The sequence below is a fragment of the Perca flavescens genome, chromosome 2, assembly GCF_004354835.1.
Source record: "Perca flavescens isolate YP-PL-M2 chromosome 2, PFLA_1.0, whole genome shotgun sequence".
Lineage (NCBI taxonomy): Eukaryota > Metazoa > Chordata > Actinopteri > Perciformes > Percidae > Perca > Perca flavescens.
The window spans coordinates 26,584,349-26,610,128 of record NC_041332.1 but is presented as its reverse complement, the minus strand read 5'-3'; the positions used below and the strand labels follow the sequence as shown (position 1 = coordinate 26,610,128).

The 25,780-nt window shown below is 43.3% G+C and overlaps 1 protein-coding gene across 1 annotated transcript; it reads right to left on the bottom strand.

Annotated features, from left to right (window-relative positions):
- Positions 1 to 3,135: 3,135 nt before the first annotated feature.
- Positions 3,136 to 25,545, bottom strand: mxd4 (MAX dimerization protein 4). The gene is made up of 6 exons (XM_028565454.1): positions 25,352 to 25,545; positions 24,621 to 24,720; positions 21,175 to 21,204; positions 7,995 to 8,109; positions 6,019 to 6,181; positions 3,136 to 4,490 (listed from the first exon to the last, which is right to left on the bottom strand). The coding sequence occupies exons 1-6, from the start codon at positions 25,413 to 25,415 to the stop codon at positions 4,330 to 4,332; spliced, it is 633 nt and encodes a 210-aa protein (XP_028421255.1). The 5' UTR covers positions 25,416 to 25,545; the 3' UTR covers positions 3,136 to 4,329.
- Positions 25,546 to 25,780: the final 235 nt, after the last annotated feature.

Here is a 25,780-nt window from a genome sequence, read left to right as displayed (position 1 = left end):
CATTTTTTAATTATTTTACAATGAGAGAATACACAATACCTTCAAGTGTTTGCTAAAATGTAGCCAGCACCAGATACGCCTGTGTACACACACTCACACATACAAAACAAAAAAGGAACTTATATAACATCTTCTGAATGCATATTACACATTTGCTAAAAATGAACATATTCACAGGTCTCTGGCACAGAACTCTCCCTACTCTGCACAGTATGTCAGCCACTCCCCACCATCCTCCTCTCAACTATAAATCCTAGCTAGTTCACCCTCCTCTACAGCCTCTAGGTTCTTGTTGGTTAAAAAAAAAAAAAAACCACAATTCTGGTGTGCGACACCCCTTTGCCCGGTACATAAAGATGCAAAATACGGAAAAAAAGACATAAAGGCTGGGGTTCCGGAAAGCGGGATGCTGACCTAAAGCCTACAAGTAGTTAAAGCTATTTGTCTGGAATCACATATAGGAGCTCTTAAAGTACTAATCATTCAGCAAAGAAGGTTTAAAAGTGACTATTTATTTGGCAGGAATAATATTTCATTGAAGTTGTGTAGATTTTATAGAAGCACCCTTACTCAGCAGGCTCAGGCTATAGGATCTGTGTGCGCAGACTTCTCGGCCTTCACCCTGCTCTCTGTGCAGACTTCCCTTGGTCTGTGCTTCACCCTGATTTCATCCCACCACCCACCCTCTCTTTTTTTCCCTCTCTCTTGCCTGCTGACTTCCCTAAATATCACACTGTGCTTTTGAGCTCTTAGAAAACTCAACACGCTGAAGTAAATCTCTGTGCAACGGCAACATGAAAGCAAATCTCAAACCTGGTCTGTGCTTGCTCTGATGAGTCTTAAATTACGCTTTGATCTTCATAGGAGTTCAATGAAGCTTCTTGACATGAATGTTTGCCTTTTTGCAATGAAGAGAGAAGCTGTAACATCTCCTGTTGCCTCTCCAAGGGTTTACAAATAAGAGCAGCTGTGACTAATTTAACAGTCTTCATTCATTTCTACAATCTCTGCTTTTTTTTTTGTTTGTTTTGTTTAAGAAAATAACTTTTCCCAAGGCACATCATTAAAAGAATTTCCATAAACACTAACCATCCAGCATTCAAACTAAATGTTACCACGTCCAGTCAGCTGCTCAAAGCCACTTATTCTCAGTGTGTGCTATGTACATTTTCCACTGATGACACTGAATAATTATAATCTCACATCTGGCCCTTGTCCTATTCACTCTGTCGCTTTTCCGCTGGGAGGTTCTGTGCAAGAGAATGACTTTATGCCATTAATATGGTTTGCTAAATTGTTCGTTTGACCAACAAACAGTCATGTACAAATCCTTTGACAATAATGTAAACTCTTGATTTTTTTTTGCCCTCCTGCAGTGTATGGAGAGAGTGCAGGTAGGAGGTCATCAAACAAAGTATAGAATTGGTCACAAAAACAAAAATAAAATATGCACCACAGAGTCAAAAGCAAAACCATTTGATTTTCTTAAAAACCCTGCCCGCCCACCCTCCCTCAGAAAGCACATGATGGTAATATTGCTGTGTCTCAAGAGGTCCCCATGATCAATGGGTAACACTATGTTTGGGACGGACCACTGGGAGCACGGAGGCCTTTGAGCTGCCATCAATTGGATTATTCTTTTTATCGCTCCTCTCCCAGTGACTCCCATTGAACAAACACATAGTCGACATACATTAATAGTAACATGACAAAAAGAAAAGATAAACACGCTTCAAGCCCAGAAGTTTTGAGCCCTGTTGGTGACCATTCAGGGCGACTGGAAGCTGCCATGGGAGTTTACCAGTGTGTTTTTTTTCTGTGACAGAGGCAGCACTGGCAGAGTGGGCGTCAGGAGGGTGGGGAGTGCCTGGACCGGGTGTACAAGAGAAGCGGCTGCTCAGCAGAGACAAAGGGGGCTTCTTATTTTTTTTAATAATGTATTTTTAATGAGGTCTTCTCTTTAAGTGCCCTTTGCTCATGTGTTTTGGCATGGTAAGGGTTGAAATCAAAGCTTTCAGCCCCGCCAGGGAGGATGAGATTAGGAGGAGGAGAGGAGGGGAGTGTGACCTGAGTAGGGACCGAGGACGAGGAGGTGGGGGGAGGGAGGTCGAACGCTCACCAAGGCACAGAATGACAGCAGGAGAGTCACCCAAGGGAGAGGGGCCAGTGTATCAGCTCCCCTGCCCCCACTCTTACTTCAACAAGCCTGACCTCATGTCTGTCTGTCTCTCATATATATATATATATTTATATATAGATAGATATACTCACTCTTTTTTGTCTTTTCATTACAAGAGAACATTTAGGAAAATATAATACAAAATGTAATACAAGAAATATAGACTACACTGGCTAATATCACTTTTAGTGACAAGTAGCTTCTTTCGTATACAGGTTTTTTGTGTTCTTTTAAGTCTTTTGTATTTTTTTGGTCAGACCTGCCATGGTGGACTGGCCCTTTTTTTTTTTTTTTGTCTTTTCTGTTTTTTTTGAGGTGTTGGGACGCCAACCTCCAAAGACTGCCAGAGTCTGAAGCCTAATGATTATTAAATGGTCAGAGAGCAAATAGAAGCGCCTCCTCCGTCAATAGTGACTATTGTGCAAAAGTTACAGAAAAGTTAAAGAAATGTCATCTACAGTAATAAGTAACAGATAGTAGAGAGCAAAGAATATTGGCCTTTGGGCCAGAAATTAAAAGTTCAACTGAATGTGATTAGTTTGCTAAGTTTGCTCTACAGAGAACAAATCATTAGAGCTGGCCCTTTTTTTTTTTTTTCTTTGAATGTTTTTTTTCTTCCACATTAACAGCTTTGACTTGTTAACCAGAACGACAACAGAAACCATCCAGACACACATGAACTGCTTGAAAAAGTAACAAAGCTGTAGAGAAATGAAATTATGGGTAAATGGCATTGTAAGCAAAGAGAAGGATCCAGTAGTGAAAAAGGAAGATCCACTCTCTGTCAGCACCCACTGGCCATCTACAGGGTAAAAAAAATAAGGAAAGGAAGTCTCCCGTGACACCTCATAGTCCACCAGAATCATTTAAACACTCAGAGGAGGCACCCACCTCTCGTATTTATTGCTACATAAATTCGCTACTGAGAAGGATTTGAATCAATTTTTAAGGAATAGAGTTTTTAGTTATGAGGCAACTCCTTTTTTTAATTGACATAGTAGTCCATCCACACCGTAGGGTGGTATAGTGTAGTGGTCAGTAGTGGAGAGTAGTGGTTAGGCAACCCAACCAGAGGAAGACATGAGGGTTTGGACAGTAACTGTACATCTATATACATTTGTTCTTCTCTGCTACAGCTCTGTAACTTTTTTCAGTTTGTCTTTGACCAAAAAAAAATTGGCCACATTTGGTAATGAAGTTGTGACTTTGTGTGCAGAAGTAGCCACTGATAAAGTCCTGTTTTAGGCCACGCAGTTGCAGGTGCACCGCTGCACATTGACACAAACCTAAATAGTGGAAGCATTAAATGAATAGTTGAACATTTTGGGGAACAGAGCTTATTCGACACCATCATGTCTGTTTGCTAAATATCAAGGTACAGCCAGCAGTCGGTTTAGCTTAGTTTAAAGACTGTGAAATAAATAGGTTTCCCAAAATGTCAAAGTATTCCTTTAATCTCTGTCGTTATTTTCAACAGTCAAACGTTTTTGAGGAACGTGCAGGACATCTGCAATAGCTACTCCTGTAAATCTTATTGCGTAAAGGGAAGATACTGTACTGTATACTTTCAATGTTGCAAATATTGCAGAAGTGCTTTACCTTTTACACCACAAACTTGGTGCAAAGCTGTGTATTATTGCCTTATGGAGATGACATGAAGCTTGTACACACACACATACACACACACACACACACACACACACACACACACACACACACACACACACACACACACACTTTACAGAATCCTGATTAACAAGTCAAAGCTATCTATCACACCACAGAAGTCCCCATTAAAACCACAAACTGCTCTGCTCTCTATGAGCCTGCGGCAACACTAGGCAGGGGGTTGTGAGGGCAGTGGGAGGGCAGGGCAGGTGAGGAGGGGCAGGTTCAGGCAGGATACAGTAGGGTGAGGTAGGGTCAGTGGTCAGGGGGGTTCAGGAAGGCTTGAGTGGCATTTCAGCCCCATGTGCTTCCTGGAGAGCTGGGGCCAGGAAAAGGAGGTTCAGGGTGTATCGCCATTGTGGGCCGGTCTGATGTAGGGCGCGGGCGGCATTGGCGATTGCAAATGGTTCGGGGAAGGTGTCGGCAAGGGGAGGAAAGCATCGGCCAGGAAGCTGGTTGGGAGCTTGATGAGCGAGCGGTGTCTAACAGTGGTGCGGCTGCAGTCTGTGGGAATGTGTGGCTGTGTAGCTGGTGTCACTGGAGCTGCTCTGGAGGCTGTAGTGGTCCTCCTCCTCGCCGTCGCTGATGCTGCCCACGCTGTCCGCCTCGCCAGGAGTGAACTCCATCCCCTCGATGTCCACCTCTGCACGCAAAAAGAAAAGAAAAAAACACAAGGTTTTTTTCGGCACTGTTCAAGACAGAAGAAATGAGGGGAAAGTGTTTATTTCCACCCAACTGCGGGCATATTTATTAAGGAGCCTGCAGAGCCTGTGGATTAAACCCAGATTTAGGCAGCCATTAACTCTGGGCAAAGAGGCAGATCTTTGTGCTCCCACAGCTAATCCCCATCCATTTATAAACAAGTGCATGTGTGTTTACCTCATCCAGGATTAATAAAGATACTGTACCAGTCCAAACTAATGCATTTCAGGGGAGTCTGTGACCCTGGTGAGCAGCAGATTGTGCCTTTAAACTCGGTGTTATGCTCGAAAAGAACTAGATCATACGACAAGTAGTCCAACCGCATCGAAAGGCACAAATATTTGTAGCTGTTCTGAACGACAGGGTAAAAGGCCTGCCATCACAGAGCAGGGTGAGACACAATGAATGGTCTAAATATGGGGATAACTGCTCACATTTTCAAACAGTCTTTCCTAGAAGGCGATCATAGTGTTGCCAACTTCCTCACCTCTGCACACCTGGCCAGTCGCTGCAGAAATGGGCGAGCACTGCCGAATTGTGACGTCAGAAAGGCGTGGGGGAGGGGGTTTGAGATGCCGTCTTACTATCCAACGAGCACTTCTAATGAAGGGTACAGCTAGCGCCTTAAGTCTCAAGAGATTGGCTGCGGTTTCAGGATCATGGCATTCAAACAGAACCAGAAAAATGCCTCTGACCTCAGAGGACGGCAGATTACCGTTCGTATTTTTGTCATTTCGACAGGTGAAACGTGACAAAGCGGTTTAGCTGCTACAACCTGCACCAGTACATTACACAAAATCGTATCTACCACCATCAGTAGCTAAAAAGGAGTGCTAGATGGTGTTAACCTTTGACCCCAGGGGCATCACCTGCAAACAAGAGCGGGGCTAATCATCGGGTGGCTGTACACTTGCATCCCAGTGTGGCTCAGAGTTTATCAGTGGACAGCGAGAGGAATGCAAACAGCTGACTGGGTTTACATGTAGATTAAAGCACTAATAGCGTTGTGTGTGTTGTGAGCGAACTATACAAACTGAATATAGCTTCAGTGTATGCACAGTTTATATATATATATATATATACACACACTGTTTGTGTGTGTGTGTCAACCTCAGTCTGAGCCATACCAAGGTCCTTATTGAGTTGCATCAAACGTGGTGCTCTGCATTGGATTTATGTCATAGTTACATAAAGCTGTGACCACAATACCCCGGACTGTCACACACACGATACATAAAAGGAAGTCCTGAGAAATGTAAGATTCTCTAGAATTAATCTACATGTACATTTCCAGTAAAAGCATTTCACAATATGACACGCACACGTCTATATACGCTTGAGAAAGTTATATACGGATGAGCTTGTCGTCACTGATGAGAGAATTCAAATTCAAAATTCAAATATTCCAGATATGGGACAAATAAGGTTCCATAGTGGACTGCTGGTTGGGCTTTTGAAAGCCAGCGTACCTTGCTCGGAGTCGGTGGAGATGGTGGAGCCCATGCTGTCGGTGCGGATGCGCTCAACAGATCCGGACACAGAAAGCTGCTCCAGGCGGCGTTTGAGGTAGCGGTGCTCTCTCTGCAGCTGCTCCTTCGTGTTTAAAGCCTTCCTGTCCTGCTCCTCCAGCTTCTGCAGAGACACATAAACGCAGAGAATCAATGACTATGTTCGCTGGACCCAAACATCTCTCCATCTTTACGCTCTCTCTTTTTTTACTGTATACCCGTATACATTTTCTTTTCTTTTTTTTTTTTTGTGTCGTACCATTCGATTTTCCGGATATTTTTTCTTTCCCTTGTCATACGTTGTGCGTTCCCTTGCAATAGGAAAACATATTATGAAGGAACACAAAAGTTGGTCAGAAAAAAAAGAATCTGACTGAGGCTTTTCTGTGGCTATGTAGAAAAGGCACACAATACCCCATTTAAATGAATATGTCCAGCATTTGACATTCATATTCAAAAGAAAGAGAAGGCATTGCTGCACACCACATACCATGTATATTTGTAAATAAAATAAAGTAAAACATGTTTTACACACACAATTACTGGTAAAGCTACCAATGCAGTAAAAGATGACATAAGACTAAGTATACAATAGGTTTTCTTCCAATTGTGATCACCATGTTATTTTTCGATGTATTATTGATGTTGGGATATAGCGTATCTTTACAAGAATTTGAATTCATGCCATATCCTACAGATGCTGTTACTGATGTTATCGCAAAAAAATGTGAACACTCGTGAAACCAGCGTTTTCTTTCATCTCCTGCCAATCAGAACTCTGCCAAACTTACAAAAGAGATTATTGAAAAACAACATTAAGGATGTGGCCGAACGACTGTGAGGTCTGTAGGTTAGGAAGTCAGAACGAACATAACCTCTAAAAGTTTGACTCAACCTGAGCTTCGATTTTGATGTGAAAGTTTTCGGTGGTTAATCAAAGCCGAGGCGAACACATGTGGCCCCTTGTGATATACGACTGACGAGAATTAGCGCAGATCGTCTGAGAAGAGAAGACATGCATGATAAACAGGAAATGAAGGGTTAAAACTTGCTGTGCCTGGATTTTCCACCAACCACAGTGTTGCTGCTTGTAAACAGCAAGCTCAGTGTAGCGTGTCCTAAACTTAGATGAACAGTTCATCCTCTGCATGGCAATAATCTAATAATATGCAAGCACTCAAGTGTTTGTTAAGGCCTTCTCTGTCGCAGCCCCTGCTGCATACCTTTTCTGTAAAGTATCTTACATGTCTCTGTGTGTGATCTGCAACATTTAATGAACCATGGAGGAGGAGTTGACAAAGCCAACACTTTAACAAACCCAACATCCAATTATCTCCTTTCACATATCTAAAGATCAGCCACCAAATGTCCTGTATATCCTACTTTGTTGACTCATTTGTTTTCCTTTCAGACTTGGGAGCAGTTTTCTTCTGACAGGCCCTGAACCGCTCCGATTGAAAGATTAGAACACAAAATAACACTTAAAGAAGCCAAGAGAGAAAAACCAAACAGCTCAAAGACAAGGAAGGAGTAGAGCACGAGTTTGGTGCTCGTCAAGAGGAGGACAAACTGGACTTTTCGAGGAAAGTTTCATCCAGTTTTCCTCTGCGCCGGATCTGCAACTAACAATTATTTGACTCTTTCAAATATTGTTTGATTAATCGATTGTTTGTTTAGTTAATGTAAATGTCTGAAAATATTAGAACATGCCATTGGTAATTCCCTAACCCACTAGAGACGGTTTCAAATTGCTGTTTTTTGTCCGACTGTTCAGTTCAGTTCAGAAACCAAAGATTTTCATTTTAAAATGATTTTTTCTTTTTTTCTTTTACTGAAATCGAAAACAGGCTAACTTGTCAAACTGATGCAAAAAAAAAACAACCCAATATGACATGTCCCGAGCGTTTTATTTCTTAATGTGGCTGTTTCTTTAATACCTTGATGTGCATCTTGGCCCTTTTCAGCAAACTCAGTGTGGTGTGTCTCGTGCTGTCTGGACCCAAAGGCACCAGCTTCTTCAACTGCTCCAAGTACAGCCGTAGTTTGGCACGTCTGCAAACACACAAGCACAGGGTGAGTCAGCAGACATCCACCAGCAGAAAAGTGAGCAGGCACCTACACAAACATCCATGTCCATGCGTCCCCTGAAGGGCAGAAACAAATACTGTCCCTCCTATACTGCGACTGTCATGTCCGTCTCTTGTGCTGGGAAACGTACTAAAGCAACATGACATAATCAGGGTTGTTGATGCTCTGCTTTGGTTTCAGTTGTGTCTTTGGGATCGACCGTGGGACGTTTCATGTTCAAAGGGTTGAGGGGGGTGCTGCAGAGTCTCGCTGGTTACACACATGTTCAAAGCTTGCAGAGGCTCCAGCTAACCCCTTTCAAATCCCTGAGAGGAATCGAGTCCTCCCGGCATGAGAAAGGAAATGTCACAGACTGATATAGTTACAAAATACTTTTTCATATCATATCATACGGCCAGAGTAGGTACCTCGACAATTACATCCTATCCTCGTCAACAAGAGCTCTTTTCACAGTACACCCACGTGACACACATCCAAGGAGCCTTAGTTCCGAGACTTTTCTGTTTTTAGAAAAAGTGTACTATATTTATCGACCCCTGTAGGGTTTGGCCTGCCTGTGTGACTACATTTGGTTGCTTTAGTATGGTGGTGTATTCACAAAAAAAAAATACTTGCATTGCACAAACCGACCACTCGCTATTTCTAATGTATGTATATGCAGAATATAACATAATGTGCACTGTCTAGTGGTGCATTACCATTGTCCATCTCAGCTGTCTTTCGTTTTTTTTCCAATCCCTGTATTTGATTGATCCACCAAATGGAAACCCTGCTATACCCAAACGCTGTATCGGAGTCTTTAAACCCACAGACACTGGGTGCAAAAAACATTATTGACCAAAATGACGGCCATGAGAGGTTTCTCATCTGTTCTGATCATTCTGTCGGTGGAACTCAAGACACAAAGTGTGGCCCTGGAAAACCTTGCATCCCCTGCCAAAGCCCTACAGGCCAACAACCCTGGATCCACAAGTAAACAGCTCCCTGGATGCAGCATTTGGACGTTTAATTCAGTGCGAGAGTCAGCAAGGCAGAGTTAATCTCTGTGTGGACGCTGACTGACTTTCTACAGATATTGTATATTATTTTCAAAGGACTGCTCTTATTCACAACATTTTTTATCGGCAGATTGCCTCCCCTGTCTGTCCTTGGTTCATTCAGATTTGTTCATAAAGGCCTTTCAATTCTCCATTAGTCAAGCTAGTCCATGAACCGTTTCTTTGTTCTGAGCTAGCCTTCCCCCTTTTCTCTCGTTCCTTTGGCTAACTCGGTGTCTCAACGGTAAACAAACTCCAACAATGCAAGGTCTCCACTGGCCATCGCTGCAACCACAATAAACCTAATCAGAGAAATGAAGCGCTCTCCGGCTGACTGCAGAGCCGAGCACACAGGAGGACACACTCTTTACACAGTCTTTTCCCTGTTTTGTTTTTTTTCTTTTTTAGGAAGGGCGTCGCCTGTGTTTTTCCGCATAAAGTAAGACCCTCTCACTACCCCCGTCTGTTTCATTTAGAGGTCAGCCAGAGGCGGCCTGTGGTGGACTACAAGAGTCTCAGGGGCGAAACGTTCTAATCCCAAATCCTAAATGATAGTTGCATCTTTAGTGTTTAGGGATTTGATTGTAGCTTTAAAAAAAAGCACTGGATTTAAATAGATAGAAAAGATTAGCAAATATGCCCTTTAAACCATCTCTACCTCTCTACAGGTGCATACAGGCGTTCACCCCCCAAAAAAGGGCGTGTGAAAGTGCTCTCGTTCTTTTATTTCCTCCTCTCCCAGGGGGCAATTTCCCCCATCCGCCTCACCCCTCCACCCCTCTGCTCCACCCTGCCAACACCAACACACCCTCATCCCAGTGGAAAACAAGTGTCTTCTGAAGACAGGGGCGGGGGCCCACCTCCAACCTGCCCCGGTCGAGCCACATGAAGCACTTGGACTGCGGCCAGGGGAAGCAGGCAGGAAGGAGCTGGGGGTCTGCAGCAGAGGGGGGGATGGGGTGGGGTGGGGTGTTTTTTTTGGAACGGAGTGGGGTCCGAGCTAGTGGGTGACTTTCTCTTGGGTTGAAAAAAGGGCTCTTTGAGTGCAGTTTGCTCAGCTGCACTAGGCAGTGCTCCACACACATGATAAAGGGTAACTTGAGCCAATGCGCCACCATCTTGCTGCACCCCGCTCTCCCTCTCTTGTAATGAAAAACAAAAACAAGGCGTTCCCCGAATACTCTGCCAGACAAGCCCCAAGAAAAGACGTTTTTACTGATTTATTCATCACAGGCCACACGTATGCTCACCACATATTTTACCTGGCATGCAGAGGATAGAAAATGTGCACAGATGCACTTTCACCACCTGAATGTGTGAGGATTGGTCTGGGCTGACATCAGAGTGGTATCAATTTTCTCATCTAAAATGTCAAACTATTCCTAAAATTTAAATAATTGGAAATGAGAATGTATGTACATGTGTGGATATTTGCCCTGTTAAGTTGTTTTTGTATGTCACATGAAACCAATTTCAAATGTGAAAACTAAGAAATACCACTTCTCTCCATACATCCAAACTGTAGCTGTTTTGAATTGACGTCCCCCTAGCTCTTACATAATTGCTGATAACGATCCACTTCAACATTTCTGTCAGTTTCAACAAGTCTGGGCTGAGCCTCTCTTCGTCTTTAGCCGCGCATTAAATGCTACACTTCTTCGTTCTGTCTAATTGTGACGGCCAACGGGAAAAAAAGCTTCACCTTTCTGATGCATATCAATAAGACAAGACCTGGTTTAACCTGGCAGTGTGTCCCTGACAGCTCCCCCCTCCCCTCCCCAGCAGCACATGTTCCCCTGCCGCGAGACACACTTGCTATTTTCCTCCAAGAGCGCACAGAGCCGATTTTAGAGCGGGGTTAGGACCCTCCCTCCCTCACTCACTCACTCACCCACTCATGTTTGTTATTCCTAAACCAAGCCCCCCTGTCACGCTATGTTTATAAGATTGCCTCAAACAGCCATGCAAAGTGTGGCACCAGATGAACCTGAACGATGTGTCCATGAAGGAGAGCAGACAGTTTGCACCGCCTGGCTCCACGTGGTTCTGAATCACATCAAATTTTCCAATTTGTCTGGGTTGAAAATAGGACGGTCTTTGATATTCCAGTCATGTAATGTGTCAGAGTATTGGTGTGGTGTCCTACTTGTTTGTGTCGACAAGTTCAAACATGCAAAAGTCAGCGTTTCATCACATATCCCACAATACTGTGTGTGCGTGCGTGTGTGTGTGTGTGTGTGTGTGTGTGTGTGTGTGTGTGTGTGTGTGTGTGTGTGTGTGTGTGTGTGTGTGTGTGCACTGTGTTAAGTGCTATTGTTTTTCAAGCAAACTTCTCAACAACAACAAAAAAACATTTGATACTGTGCATTATGATGGCATAACAGCAGCCTCTAAGGCTCTAAAACTTTTTTGTGACTTTGCTAAAAATGAAAATTGCTAAAACTACAAAAACAAAAACAGCCTGCAATTTGATTTGCTCTGAAGGCACGTCTGCAGGGAAATGACCACCTGACCGTTCTCAGGTGCAGAGTACCACGGGACGATTTGTGTCTGATCTCTGGCCTTTCCTCCCACCTGCTCCTCCTTCTCCACCAGGGGCTCAGAGCCAAAACAAAGCAAAGGCAGAGGAGAGAAAAAAAGGAACCTTTTGCTCAGAAAGCTGCACGCTGCTGAAACTGGAACAAGCTATACTGCTGACTTACGCTCCAAGGTTACAGAGTACAGACCAGGCCTTTATCACGGATCTGCTCACAATTTGGGCCTTGGAAGGAGAACAACAGTGAAATATCTTGTTTTGCTGCTCAACTCAAAGGCGAGCAGTGTATCTGCAGCATCCTGTGTATGTCTGATGGATGCATAACAAAGTATATTTATGTATGCTGCACCAGTTTTCACATTGTCCACACATACACATAATGGTTCACACACACACACACACACACACACTGCACTGGTGACAGCAGTGTCCAAGGACCGCCCCGGGCTCTGGAACTGGAGCTCTATCGGTACACAAAGAGCTGCAGGGCCTGAGAAGGCACGCCAGTGCAAACAACGGGCCTTCACCCCTCACTCACTGCACTGTTTAATGAGCCTGCTGCAGCCCAGCGCATTCCTCAGCCCATATGCACAGGACTGAGTGGCTTGTCTGGCAAGGAGCCAAAGGCGCTAAACTGAGGTCAAAGGTCATCAGAAACACCACTGCAATGTTTCCTTTCACTGCCAGAGCCTACTCGGTTTGTTCCCTGTGGGGTTTAAAGAAAAGAAAATGCGATACCTGGCCTCTGGTGTTGTTTTGACTTGAGCCCACAAGACACCAGCATGAAGGATTCACTGCCTTCTCTGCTCATCTTTAGGAAGGCACAAATCATGTATATGCTATGTATCAGTTTGGAGGGTTTGTCATTTGACATTTTCAAAATAAAGAGGATCTAAATTCTTTTATTTATAGTTTCGACCATCTTTTTTTTTTATCAGCTGTTACTTGCTGCAATCTGGAAACATGGCAAGATCACTTAAATAAAGTCTGACCTACTGTATTTGCTATAGTGTACACAGTTTTCCTCTGCAATCAGGGATTATTACCGACATTTTGGACGTGCTCACTTTAAGTTTCACCTCCAAATAAAGTACGTTAGTTAATAATTTGCCTTTGTTTCTCCATTGAACCTGCAGGTCTTGTTTGTATGAATGTCTGGCTGCTTGATTTCCTGACCCCATAAGGCTTCTTTTTAATGATGTTACCGTGTTTCTTCATATCAGCAATTAACTTGGTGAGTAGAATCTTACTATTACATATTACATATAAATGATGGCCAAAACTACAAAAATGAGACTCAAGTTGTAACAAACTAGAATTATACTTTAGGTGTCTTCATATCCCTTAAAAAAAACCCACCATATTGTTTGTTCATCCAGTACTGACAATCATTTAGTAACACTGGGGTTACCCTTTCATTAGTCTATATCCTTCCCGTTCCACTTACGGGATCGCTCCGGTGCTGCACGAAATTCCGCCGGATACATGTATGTTCCGTGTCCTTCCGCTTTCTTTGTGTTGGAATTTTAAATGAGGTCTATTGTTGACTGCTCCTCAGATCTCTGCATGGTAAATTTAGACAGCTAGCTGGACTATCTGTCTATTTCTCTCGCGCGACTATTTTTGCAGCGGCTCTGTGCGGAGTTTAGCTGATTGGTTTAAAGAAATGCCATTAAACCAGAGCACGTTTTCCTCCCATCCCCGAATGCTATGTGGAGTAGCCAGACCCTCCTTCAGCGAGCTTTGGAGGAGGGTCTGGCAAAGCCAGACTACCCTTTCATATGTTAAATAGCTTATTTTGTAGAACACGTATTTAAAGCCTTGCTTTATTAGTGTTCTTCTTAACTTTTGAGTAGAATACAGGAAATTATACCAAAAATTTCCTAAAGCAAAAAAGTTATGCATCAGGCCCCTTTTTTTACAGCGTGGCTCTGCTTCGTGAAGTGAAAGTAAGGGCTGCGTTGCGTGAGTGTGGATCACCCTGTTTAGGTGCTGGAATTTAGGGTTGCCAGTAGAGTGGCTCCACATCTGGCTGGCAGGTTCCTAGGGAGTACGAGGCCAGATGGAGGGATTCTTGAGGTGGTGAGGGACCCTAACCCTAATCTCAGCTGACACACACACACACACACGCACGCTGGGCCTTTCAGCTGCCCTTCATCAGTCTTCCTGTCACCCTCCAGGCCCTGCCCTTAGCATGTTTACATTTAACAGAGATCTGATGTGCTGTTTCTGGAAAACAAGCAGAAATTAAGCAGCTTGTGTGAAACCGGCAGAGTGGTTGGCCACGATGCCCACGTCAGCAAGACGAGAGACACCCATGGAGAAACGAGAGGCTTTCATCACCCTGATATGAAATAGTCAGTCGTTCGGGTTGAGCTTTATTTGTTTTCTGTCATCGAGGCGCCACACCCACCCTCTGTGTGCAGTGACAACTGCCAGGCGAGACAGACCGATACAAGTCTACCATAAACACATTCTCCTGATGGCAGGAACATGGAACTCGCTCTCACATGACTCTGCTCTCACACGCAAGCAGCAAACAGAAACTTAAATGCACCAGCAACAGCAGTGCAGACAGAGGGAGGGGCCTGGTTACTTCACAACTCGTGGAATTACACTAAAGAAAGAGCTCTGCATGCTTTACTGTTGATTAAACAGCAGGAAACAGAATTAGACAGTTTGTTGTTCACTCGTTGTAGTATTTCCACAAAACAAACTGGAATTTCCACTGGGTGTGCTAGGGAATGCCTAGTAATTAGATTCATTTTTAGCGTGTACTGAAACAATCCCCTGTGCGAGCATGGATCATTACAAAATCCCTTTCTCAGCACAGCCAGCTTACACTGGTGTTAACAGAGAAACAGATGTCAAATAGAATTTAAAGAGGAGAGCATGTGAGCAAACAGAGCGAGGGGTCGGACTAAAGAACGAGTATCCTGTGCATCTCTGAATCATTTCAACACAATGTCAAATGACAGACCCGGACATTAATTGCCTTCCGCTGCGTGCGTTGAAAAGTACATCTGCAAATGAACGGACGGACTAGCAGAGACAAGTTCAGCGAGCTCAATCAACACGTTCCCCTGACACGGGGAGAGCTCTGGTTTTATAATGAAGCCTCGTCAATGATCCACACACAGGAATCTAGTGGCATGAGAGACAATTCCAACTTCCATGTTTTCTGTAAAAGTTTGGCTGTTTACTTCTGGAAGGAAGGTTGTAGATCAGTTGGAGGGGGTCCTGTTTGAGGGTCTGGGCCCACCTAAAAGGCCACAAGATAAATCTAAGGAGTTGCTGACAGGACGGTTGACAAGGAGTCATTTTTGGGGGCCACAAGCCAAGAGGGTTACAAACTGCGGTTGTAGAACATAAAAACAACTAAACTAGAGAGAATAGAGGAGAGTCGAAAGCAGATGAATGACAGACTGCCTGCGGCACTAATCCACTCTATCAATGCATTATCAAACAAATATTCGCTTGTGACTCCCTGCTTGCCAAAACAAACCGAGCAGCACCCAACGCAGATGCGGCTGCAGAGCATTCTAGTAATATTCGGCCTGCTGTGTTTTGTGACCCCCATCCGCCGGCAGACTCCCCCGTTAACCGCCTCAGTTACTTAACTCCACATTCCAGCGTATGTGTGCAAACTCTGCTGACCTAAATTTCAGGCTGCCTGCTCGACACACACGCACACACACAAAGCAGCCACATCCTACGCTGCCTCCCATTCCTCCCTTCGGCAACGCTCAAGAATGTCTTCGCCTCGTCCTCTTCCTCATTGCTGACAAGGGCCTGGGACAAAACCATGAATGCTTCAGTCAACTCACTTTCCTCCCTTCTCTCCTCCTTTTCACTTCCTTCTTGAATTTTTTATTTTTTTTTCTTGTCCTTGAAATCCCAAAACTATGCACGCACCTTGTTAAAGCGCGAGCTACACTGTTGTTTTCATGAGCATCAGCTGCTTTTGCGGCAGTGAACCAAGTTTACTGACACAGAAACGGGATGTACCCTGCAGCAACGACACCTGAGAGGGTGCAGGGACGTTCTAACCTAAACGTAGGTCCGCGGCAGTCGCTCACACATACTCAAATATCTCTGCGTCAGTGTAAAAGCCTGAACAGATCATCCTGACACACTAATCATCCACAGATAGTATATGTGCAGCCAATCTGCGATTGCTGCCGGGTTTGACCTGAGTAAGCCAAAGGAATTTCACTTGGGACCTCCGCTGCTGACCTCCCGCTGTAGCCTGTTTCTTATTCTTTGTCCACATCCAGCCTCTCAACAGTTACAACCCAGACTGTCCTACAGCTATGTGCACTGACTTGAGTAAATGAATAACAATTTGGACAAACCCAGTCTGTCATAAGGCTGGGTAATATGACAAAATATACCAGGAGAGAATAGAAATGTGTAGGCTAAGCCCACTAAGATTTTTGCCATATTAATGAAGATATCCCTTCAATATATCTGGTTGCATTTCTCCATATCAGGACTACTTTATGGCAATTATGCTGTATTGTGAATTAATTGGATTTTCAGGACTATGGTATCAAATTGTTATTTTATCCAGTAGCCAGACACAGCCATTCCCATCTGGTTATTTTATCTACGAAACTATATCTATATCACAAAATCCATACATTTAAACCTGAAACGATAAGTAATAAAATATGAATTGGCAACTATTTTGATAATCAATTAATCATTGCTCTGGGATATTGTGATGGACATTTTTCACAGCTTTCTCACACTTTACAGGCAAAACAATTAATCAAGAAATTAAATGGGCAGGCTGATCAATAATGACAATCATTGTTAGTTGCAGTCCTACATATATTTATATCACAATATAAAATTACATAAACCTTGATATAGAGGATTGTATCCACATGGCAAACCTCAAGCACACTTTAATATCAGATCATCATTCACTGATTTCATGTTATAGGTGTTGATACAAATTACTACATGGTCTACACATGCCTTAATGATTAGCCCAACTACAGTACATCACTCATTACTCTGGGTCATTAGCTGCCCATGCAAACCTAATGACTCTAGGTCACTGCATACACACATGAGGAATATAACCAACAGTGACATTTAACCCTTGTGTTGTCTTTGGGTCAAATTTGATTTTCAAAATGTCTATATCAGAAATATGGGTTTCTTTTTAACCACCTAATTTGGATGATTCCATACATCGTGCTTCGCAAGTACAACAAAAGATAAGATCTCTACTTTCATTGACTTTTGGGTGTTTTATACAAAAAATTAGCATTTGAAAAAAAAAATTCAAAACCAGAGTGAACATTGACAGTTACCCTTCTGTAATTATCCTTCCTTTAATATGAGTCTAAATAATTCATAATTTCTGTTTTTTTTTTATTTCCTATAAATGAGGTGTACTGACCATGAATTCCATGAGTGTAAAACTGGTAATAAGTTGGTGTTAGTGGTGTTTATTAATGGTAGTGAAAAGAAGCGTTAATAAAAAACGAAAACGAAAACGTCATAAAAAGTGCTGATTTTCAGGATGACAAGTACATGGTCGAATGGAAGACAACACAAGGGTTAAGGAAGTTAAGTACAAATGCCACATGCAATCATGTGAGCATGTGAATGCCACACTAAAACCTAAACTGGAAAAAAGCAGGATGTAGACATAATATGACCTTAACTTCAGTTGTATTCACAATGGCTGTGTAGTTTACAATCCACATTAAAATGAAGATTAAAGGGCCTATCAAAGCCTGGCGTCTTCCACATAAACCCACTGTCACAAAAGAAGATTTATACCACAAAAGAGGAGAAATGGGCAGAGATGAGTTTTGGCAAGAGGACCAGTAAAGAGTGATAAAGGCCCTCTGTGAGGAGGTAGCTCTGCCTTTCTCCTCCTTGCTGCCTCAGGTTTCTGCTGACTCAGACACTTTTAGGGGTGAAAAAGGAGAGCCGGACTAAGGAGAGAAACGATAACAGATAAAACAGATGTGGTCTCTGGAGAAAGGAGGAGACAAAAGAGTAGAAGGCAAAGAGGTGAAGTAGCAGGGCTGTGGGATGGCTCTCCCTCCCACCGACACACCGCCATAACTCAAACAGCACTGACACACACACACACACACACACACACACACACACACACACACACACACACACACACACACACACACACACACACACACACACACACACACACACACACACACACACACACACACACACACACACACACACACACACACACACACACACACACACACACACACACACACACACACACACACACAGGAGCTTCACTCGAGGGGAAGAGTTCCTCAAAGCCAAATAAGTCATTCATCACAGAGGCAGTAGAAGACACCGGGAGAGTAAATTTAATTAGAGAGAGGATTAGGCCGTGACAAACTGAGTGGCTGCCCCTGTGTCCATGAAGTACATATAAATTTAGAGTTAAGTTCAATAGAAGGCCCACAGTTGCTGTACATTATCTGCGGTATGATATATAATTTGTATATATTGTATTGTAAGAAAATACTGTTTGTTGAAATCAATCTGCAAACTTTTGAGCATCATTTGTGAGTGATCTCAGAAATTACTGAGTGATCTCAGAAATGAAACCGAGAGCATCTGACAGCCATGGGCGGTGTCTGGAAAAGGTAAAAATAGACATGTAAAGCCTTTTTTCAATCAAGGGAAGCAGCACGAACATACCAAACATACCGGCCCATACGCGCCTGGATTTCCTGTAAACAGGTGATGTGTGGGAAAACAAAACGTCTTGTAGTTTTGCAATGTCTTGGGGTTCCTAGCAAAGGAAACTTGTGGCACTGACAAGTCGTCATAGGCGTGATCAAGAGCGGTTCAAGCCAGAAATGGGAAGGAAGCAATGCCAGCGGAGACCAACCACACACAGTAGCATTTGGTTTCACGGAAATGTCGAGCTGATGCTCTGCAGCTCCGGCCTGTGCCAATGCAATGACGAGAGAGAGAGAGAGAGAGAGAGAGAGCAGCGTCACCATTGAGACGGTCTATACAGAGCTGTCACGGCTGCAGCAGATAAGCAGGTTGTGTCAGGAGGGGCGACCCTGTGGGACGCTGCTGGCACCCACCCAGACGTCTCACTCTGATAGCAGGACACAAATATATGCAGGGTGCCTCTTGACTGGCTGCCAAGGCAGCATTCAGGTTCGTGAGAGACACCTAGCATACATAAGATCGCTGAGCAGCAGCAGCAGTGAGTGAGCCTGATGTCCAGAGGAAATGGAAAAAATATAGGCAGAAACACATTTGAAAGCTGTCACATCAGACACTGGCTTAAAATGGGCAGATGGCTTGAAAGTAGGGCTGGGTATCGAACCTCAAATAACCTCAGTGTTTGAGCACATTATTTGTGCTATTTACATCACAGTTGAGGCCTCCGGTGACTGAACCCGACATTTATCGGTCACTTTGCCTACCACGTGAACGTACAGTACAAGGGTGGCTCTGTGCTGCACCAGCGTGAACCTAACACACCGACACATAACCAAACAAAGACGGTGAGTCAGGGCTCCAACAGCAGCACCTCCCTGGAGTGGCGTCTGAGGGCGTGAGGGAGGTCGAGCTGCTTGAGTCGATACCGGGACTGCTGAAGATTAAACAGGTCGGTAGCTCTGAGCAGATGCTCCAAAACTGGTCGCGCACTCATTAAACTGGTTGAACAGGACAGCTGAAGACTAATAGACTAATAATGTTGGATTCATTCCTTTGACTAGCATGCCAGTAGGGTTGGAACTGATACAATGATGGCTTCAATTACTCTCTTGAATATCTTTTCTTCTTCAGACAATTATTCATTCGGTTTCTGAAAAAGGCCCATTGAACATATGCGATGTCTTCAAAGTGCTTGTTTTGTTGGGGCGATATTCCCCAAAACTAAAAGATATCCAATATACGTGATACAATACTGAGAGACTCTTCAAAAATACTCACATTTGAGCAGCTGAAACCAGCAAATGTTCTGACGTTTTTGCTTGATAAATGACTTAAGATGGGCGTCAAAATTGTTGTTGGTTCAGTTTCTGTTGACTGACCGATTTAATAATTTCAGCAATACAGCAGGTATAATGCACTACATACACATGCATTCATGTCATGGGCACAAAGAAAGAAAATTGCAGGAAAGTGCATTTAAATATGCCTGATGCCTCATTTGTCACCAAGGACAGCGCAGCGTGTCTTGTAAAGTATTTAAACACATCTTCGTTTATTTAAGCCCTTACATCAGGGCCAAAAACAACAAATCTGTGAATAAGTGAGAAACTAGTGACCATAGTGACGACAAGGGAAGTGAGTAAATTGATTACGGAACACTTTACTGGTACATTTGTCGGTTTGACAGGACGTCACTTTCTTGGTAACCAACCACACCCGTCATCGGACATGAGGTAACTGTTGTGTCTCAACACCTTTAGTGTGATCAGCCAGGGCCTCCTCTGTCTCACAGGTCAGGGAGGAATATGTCTGTACTTGTTTCTCTCTGCGCTACACACATCTATTACTCACTCCCAGACATGTGACTGGCAAACCCCAATCCCTCAACGTGGGCGACGCACATGCAGCCTAACACACCCATCTCAGCCTCTGCTCACATGCTTATAGTCACATCAGCTGTTTCCTAAATACTCTCTGGCAGGCACTTTTTTTTAACAATCAGCTTGGGATGACCTTGATGCAAAAAAAATAAAGCATTTTTGCTTTTTCCACCAACCATCCCTTTCTAAAAGCAGCTCGGCTTTGTTGTACCAAAGCGGAGTGTTGCTTCCTGACAAGAGACTCCTTTGGATCTGCGAAGTCACTTCCCCTCTTGGTGAAGTCAAAACAGAGCAAAAACAGACGCCTGTGCCTTTAATGAGTGCGGATATCAATTCACCACGAGCTGAGAGCTGTACCCCGAAGGGAGGGAAAGAAAGCGGTGTGACGGAGCGAGATGCATGCTGGGGATAGTAGAGTGGGATCAGTGTGTGTGTGTGTGTGTGTGTGTGTGTGTGTGTGTGTGTGTGTGTGTGTGTGTTGTCATCTCTGGGCTTCTGAGTTTAGAGCAGTTTTGACCCCGCCTCCGTTCAGAGCGTCAGCCTGGGCAGGATTATCACATTACTGACAGGATTCCCTTTCCATACAAGGTAACGAGTTTCATCCATGAAACGGAGACTGATATGATTAACATGAAACTGCTCTTTGAAATCAGCTTGTTATCCATTTTTAGACATGACAAATGAATTGACTTAAATCTCTTTGAAGATGACCTCTGATACGATCAGGTGCTTTTGACTGAGAGGAAAATATCTTGACGTCTACCTGCAGCCAGCAGCCAACATAGTATGTTAGGAACTCAAGGGGCACTTGGCAGAGACATGTACGTGAATCATACAAACGTGAGAGATGCGGGAGGCCAAGAAGCCTCAGGTGTGACCTTACCTGTGCTTCTCCAGCTCGTTGTGCGACGATCTGAAAGGACAAAAGACAAGGGAGGGGGGTCAGGGCAGCGGGGGCTTAAATACTACACACACTTCAAATCACACCAGTAAATGTTTTGATCTAAATGCAAGTCAGATGAAAGCCGGAAGTTTGGAAGAGAATGCAGAGTAACAGCAGATCTGAGAAACATTTAGAGGAAAAGTGTGTCAAGACATCAGCGAAGGGTGTTGCTTCTTCTCTGCTTTTGCCTTCCTGCCTCCAGGTGGCTTTAGGGTTTCTGAATGCTTGAGTTGCTTTAAAATTTTACTACAGAATATTGTAATACTCCAAAACAGGCCTTAAGCGAGCAATGTAAAGGCTTGATCACGCATTCTGGAAATAGACATCTAGGACAAATGTGCAAAAATAGTGTCTATTTTTCAAAATATTTTATGTCTGACATCTGTCAGAGAGTGTGCAGCAGAGGGCAAAAATCACCCTGAGAGAGAGAGAGAGAGAGAGAGAGAGAGACCCCTCCCTGCTTGCTCTCACACGCATACAAACAGCATGCACACACACTGCTGTAGTTGCTGCACGCTGGTTGAAAAGCAGCGCGGACATGGGATAAAAACACACTCAGACGTCTGGAGGCCTAGACTCTGCAGAATTCCTCAGCGTGTGGGCTATTCCGAGGAGAGCCTCTGAACAGCGAGGGCACTGCAGTCCATCTGAAACAGGCCCTCTGTTCATGAGGCCGTCATGGATACCACGGCAATAAAAACAAAAACAGCGACAACAAAAGGCCAGACTGACAACAAGCCTTTTCAGATTTTTCGCTGTTTAAGGAGCCCTTGTGCTCGTGAAGCAGTGGTTCCCACAGCAGTGCCGTGGAGGCCGAGGCGTTTGCACAGCCACGCTGCTCACTGCACCAAAAAGGGTTACAGTTGACCATACAACTGCGATAATGTACTGATGCAGAAAATCCTCCCATAAGGAGCACAGGATGTTGCCCTTCAGCTAATAACTTGGTCTAAAAGGCAGACAAAGAGCTTTATTCCATCATGGAGGAAATTGTGCTATTCAAATCTGCACAAATTGGGCAAACGTCCCAGTCTAGCACAGGGCATGACCAGGAAATCATACGGCAACTTGCAGGAAGGGAATGCACACAGACCTGTAATAACAGCCAGTTAACACACACCTTTACATGTTATGTAAAAGAATGGCATGGCATGCAAAAGACTCAGTCGGATATCATAAACTTGGCACTGATGATCAAAGGCCTACATATCAGCCTTATATCGCCCTTTGTATGGGATGTAAAACTGCCAAAGTTGGTCATCCTCAGAGCACCTTGTGTATTTTCCCCCACATTCAAGGATGCAAAAGAAATCACCTGCGCTATTTATATTTTTTATTTCATATCAGATATGACAAAGAGTTGAAGCTGGAAAACTCTAAGTGATACAATTCCAAGTCTTTTTTTTTGTTGTTGTTTTAATTTAACAGTCTGTGAGTAAAAAAGGAAACTCCACCAGGGTTTCTTCTTTCTGTGTGCAGAAATACTCCCAACTGTTTTTTTTAGCATACTTTCAAAACATGTGATCTGTTTTAATTTGCAGATTTGGTCATGATATCAAACGCTACAACACCAGTTCAAGGTTCTACAAAGCAAAGGATTGTGCTTTTCGAACCAACAGCCAGCTTCTGTTGAACTGGAAATACGGTTTAAGTTCAAACACGAAAAAATGTTTTTACTTCACTACCCCCTGCATCCTGTTGATGCTTAAAAATTAAAAAAAAAAAAAACCTGTTGGAGAGTGTAAAGGGATTTGTGGAATTTGCCCAGAATGCCGTCACAAGAACAATGAAGAAAGCGCAGGTCTGCTGCACGAAGCCTGGTGGGCTGGTGTTTGTCACAGTGTGTGTGTCTGTTTTAGACACCACACCTACACAGCCTCACCCGCAGATACACAATTGTGTTACTCTGTCAGAGACTGTATAAAAAGGAACGTGGAAGAGACTGCGTTCTCATTTGTAAAAAGAATTATACAAAATATCACTTTCAAATGTATAAAAACCATACGCCTTATACAGGAGTGTAATTACAACAGGGATGTATACGCAGGTTAACTTGCTGTACGTGCACTGATGTAACTCTCAGACTCACTACTGAGGAAATCAGGCTCGCTGTGCTTCCCTAAACTAATATTAGCCAACAGGAAAGTGTTTTTTTATTTTTATTTATCAGATCTTCATGTGCTAGTGTTCTTGGGAATGAAATTGGACACACCATGCAAATGTTTCTGGTCTACTATTGCACACCTGGCCAAATAACTCAAATGCAAAATGTAAATCTAGGATGTAAAAGTCCATAAATTAAGGTCGTGAATTTAAAGAAAAGGGATTCCTGATGAAGGCGTGTCCGACCAGCGTAGTGAAGGTCCACCTAGTGTGTCAACCATGTCGTTTAGCGACTAGAGCTGAAAGGATTAATCGCTCATAATCAATTATTGTAAGAAAATGAATTCATTTATCAATTAACTCATATATGATAGCAAGCAGAATATCTTTGGGTTTGTTGGATACAACAAGGGATTTGAAGATGCCACCTGGGATTATATTGGGCGTTTGTTTTCACTATTCTCTGACATTTTAGAAGCAACACTGTTAATAATGAATTACTTAATCGAGACAAACAATTGGCAGATTAACCAATGATGAAAATAATATATAATAACAGCCCTGTTAACGGCCTTCCTACTGAACAGGCCTTTTAATGTTAGTGATGAGAATTACGTGCTAAGGTTTAAATGACCTTTAACCAGTTGTCAAACTGGTCTAAAAAACAACATAGAACAGAAAGTGAAACTTCAGTGTACTCACTTATGTAATGTTATTATTCTGTGTGTATTGTATGGCCTTGCAGCAGGGTCTATATTAGATGCAGTCATATAAACGACTCCATGAACTCTGTGTGTGTGTGTGTGTGTGTGTGTGTGTGTGTGTGTGTGTGTGTGTGCGTGCGTGCGTGCGTGCGTGCGTGTGTGTGTGTGTGTGTGTCCTTACATGGGAACCCTTGGTAAAGGACTTTCAGAGACACACATACAAAACACACTAACCACATGAAAAAAGGCACAGGGTGGAAGCATGACAGCGGTGTGAGACAGGGTGCAGAAACGAAAGGTTACATGCATGTCGGGTGTGTTTTCTCTCAGCACCGGGAGTGTTTTAAGGTGTGTGTGAAACAGAGAGAGAGAGAGAGAGAGAGAGAGAGAGCAGCAGAGTTGACAGTGTACGCGTGGCAGTGTTTATTGGGAGAGACCAAAACAGAGAGCCCAGCCCAGGCAGCAGCAGCAGCAGAATAGAGATGGCAGTGTACATGAAAACAACTCCACTATGTGTGTCTGTGTTTCTAGAAGCTGGCACTTTACACAAACAAATAAACAAGCAAGACTCATATTTACCTATTGTTCTGAGCTTTTCTGGAAATTGTCGAGGCTTTCGTTTTCTTACTGGAAAAGTCGCTGCTGTACGGTAAAACAGACGCATAACCGTGTTCTGCTTCTATTGAGGAAACAAAACAAAATGAATGACATGATTTATTGTAGTGTCAACAAGAATACAAAAAGCTGGCAACGAGTCATTCAGGGAAATGGTAAAACATGAAATAGCTACAGAGGCTAATAAGTGTTTTCAAGAGGAACAAAACCTGATCGATCATCAATGCAATCGCAATATCAATACAGCGCTGGATAGGCTTCGGCAAGATCTATATTGTAAAACAGTCAATGCTACATGACCATTGTATGTGTGTCTGTCATTATGATACTGGCTCATATTCTCGATGTCACTCTTGTTTACTCATTTCCGAAGAGCTAATATAAAAACATACTTCATTCTGATACAACACATTATCTGTATTAGAAAAAAAATATCAAACACAGTTCATAGCTAAATACATGACACAACGTTACTTTAAATAATAAAACAGAGCTATTCTTTTCTAGGATTTGGTTATAGGTACCAGTTTGCACCCATCGTCTGTAAAGTGACATCATACCTGCACTGTGGCAGGGTACGTTCAAACTTTACATTATGATAGAAGATTAAGCTAGCTGCCGTCCTAATGCTCCATTCACCAAATAATCTCTAGCCTAGAAATCCTGTCAACTTGTCAGTTTAGCTCTTGAAATACCTCTGTCTCTTCTTTCCAAGTACTCTGCAGCCTCCAGCAGAATTAAAAGAGAATTAAGTTCCATCTTCTTGTTGTGTTGTTATAAAAAAAATGAAATGATCTATGTACACAAATGTACAAGTCATAAAATATTGGAATGGAAATTTAAAAAAAAAACTGTTTCAGAGCGATGTACGTGCGCTGCCACACTCAGTTCTGAGTCTTGGTGACTCCAAACTACAGTATCAACAGCACCTAACTAGAACTCGGCGATGTGAGTGATCGCACATCTGTCCAATGAGAAAAGCCTGTGGGCGGGCTCTCTGGGTATGTCTTAGCCTATGAGCAGGCTCCAAACGGCGAAGTGCGACTTGATTGGCTTGAGAGTGCAAAAGTCATCAGCGACATACCCTAGCAACAGTCTGAGTTGCCCACACCCTCTGCAGCTGA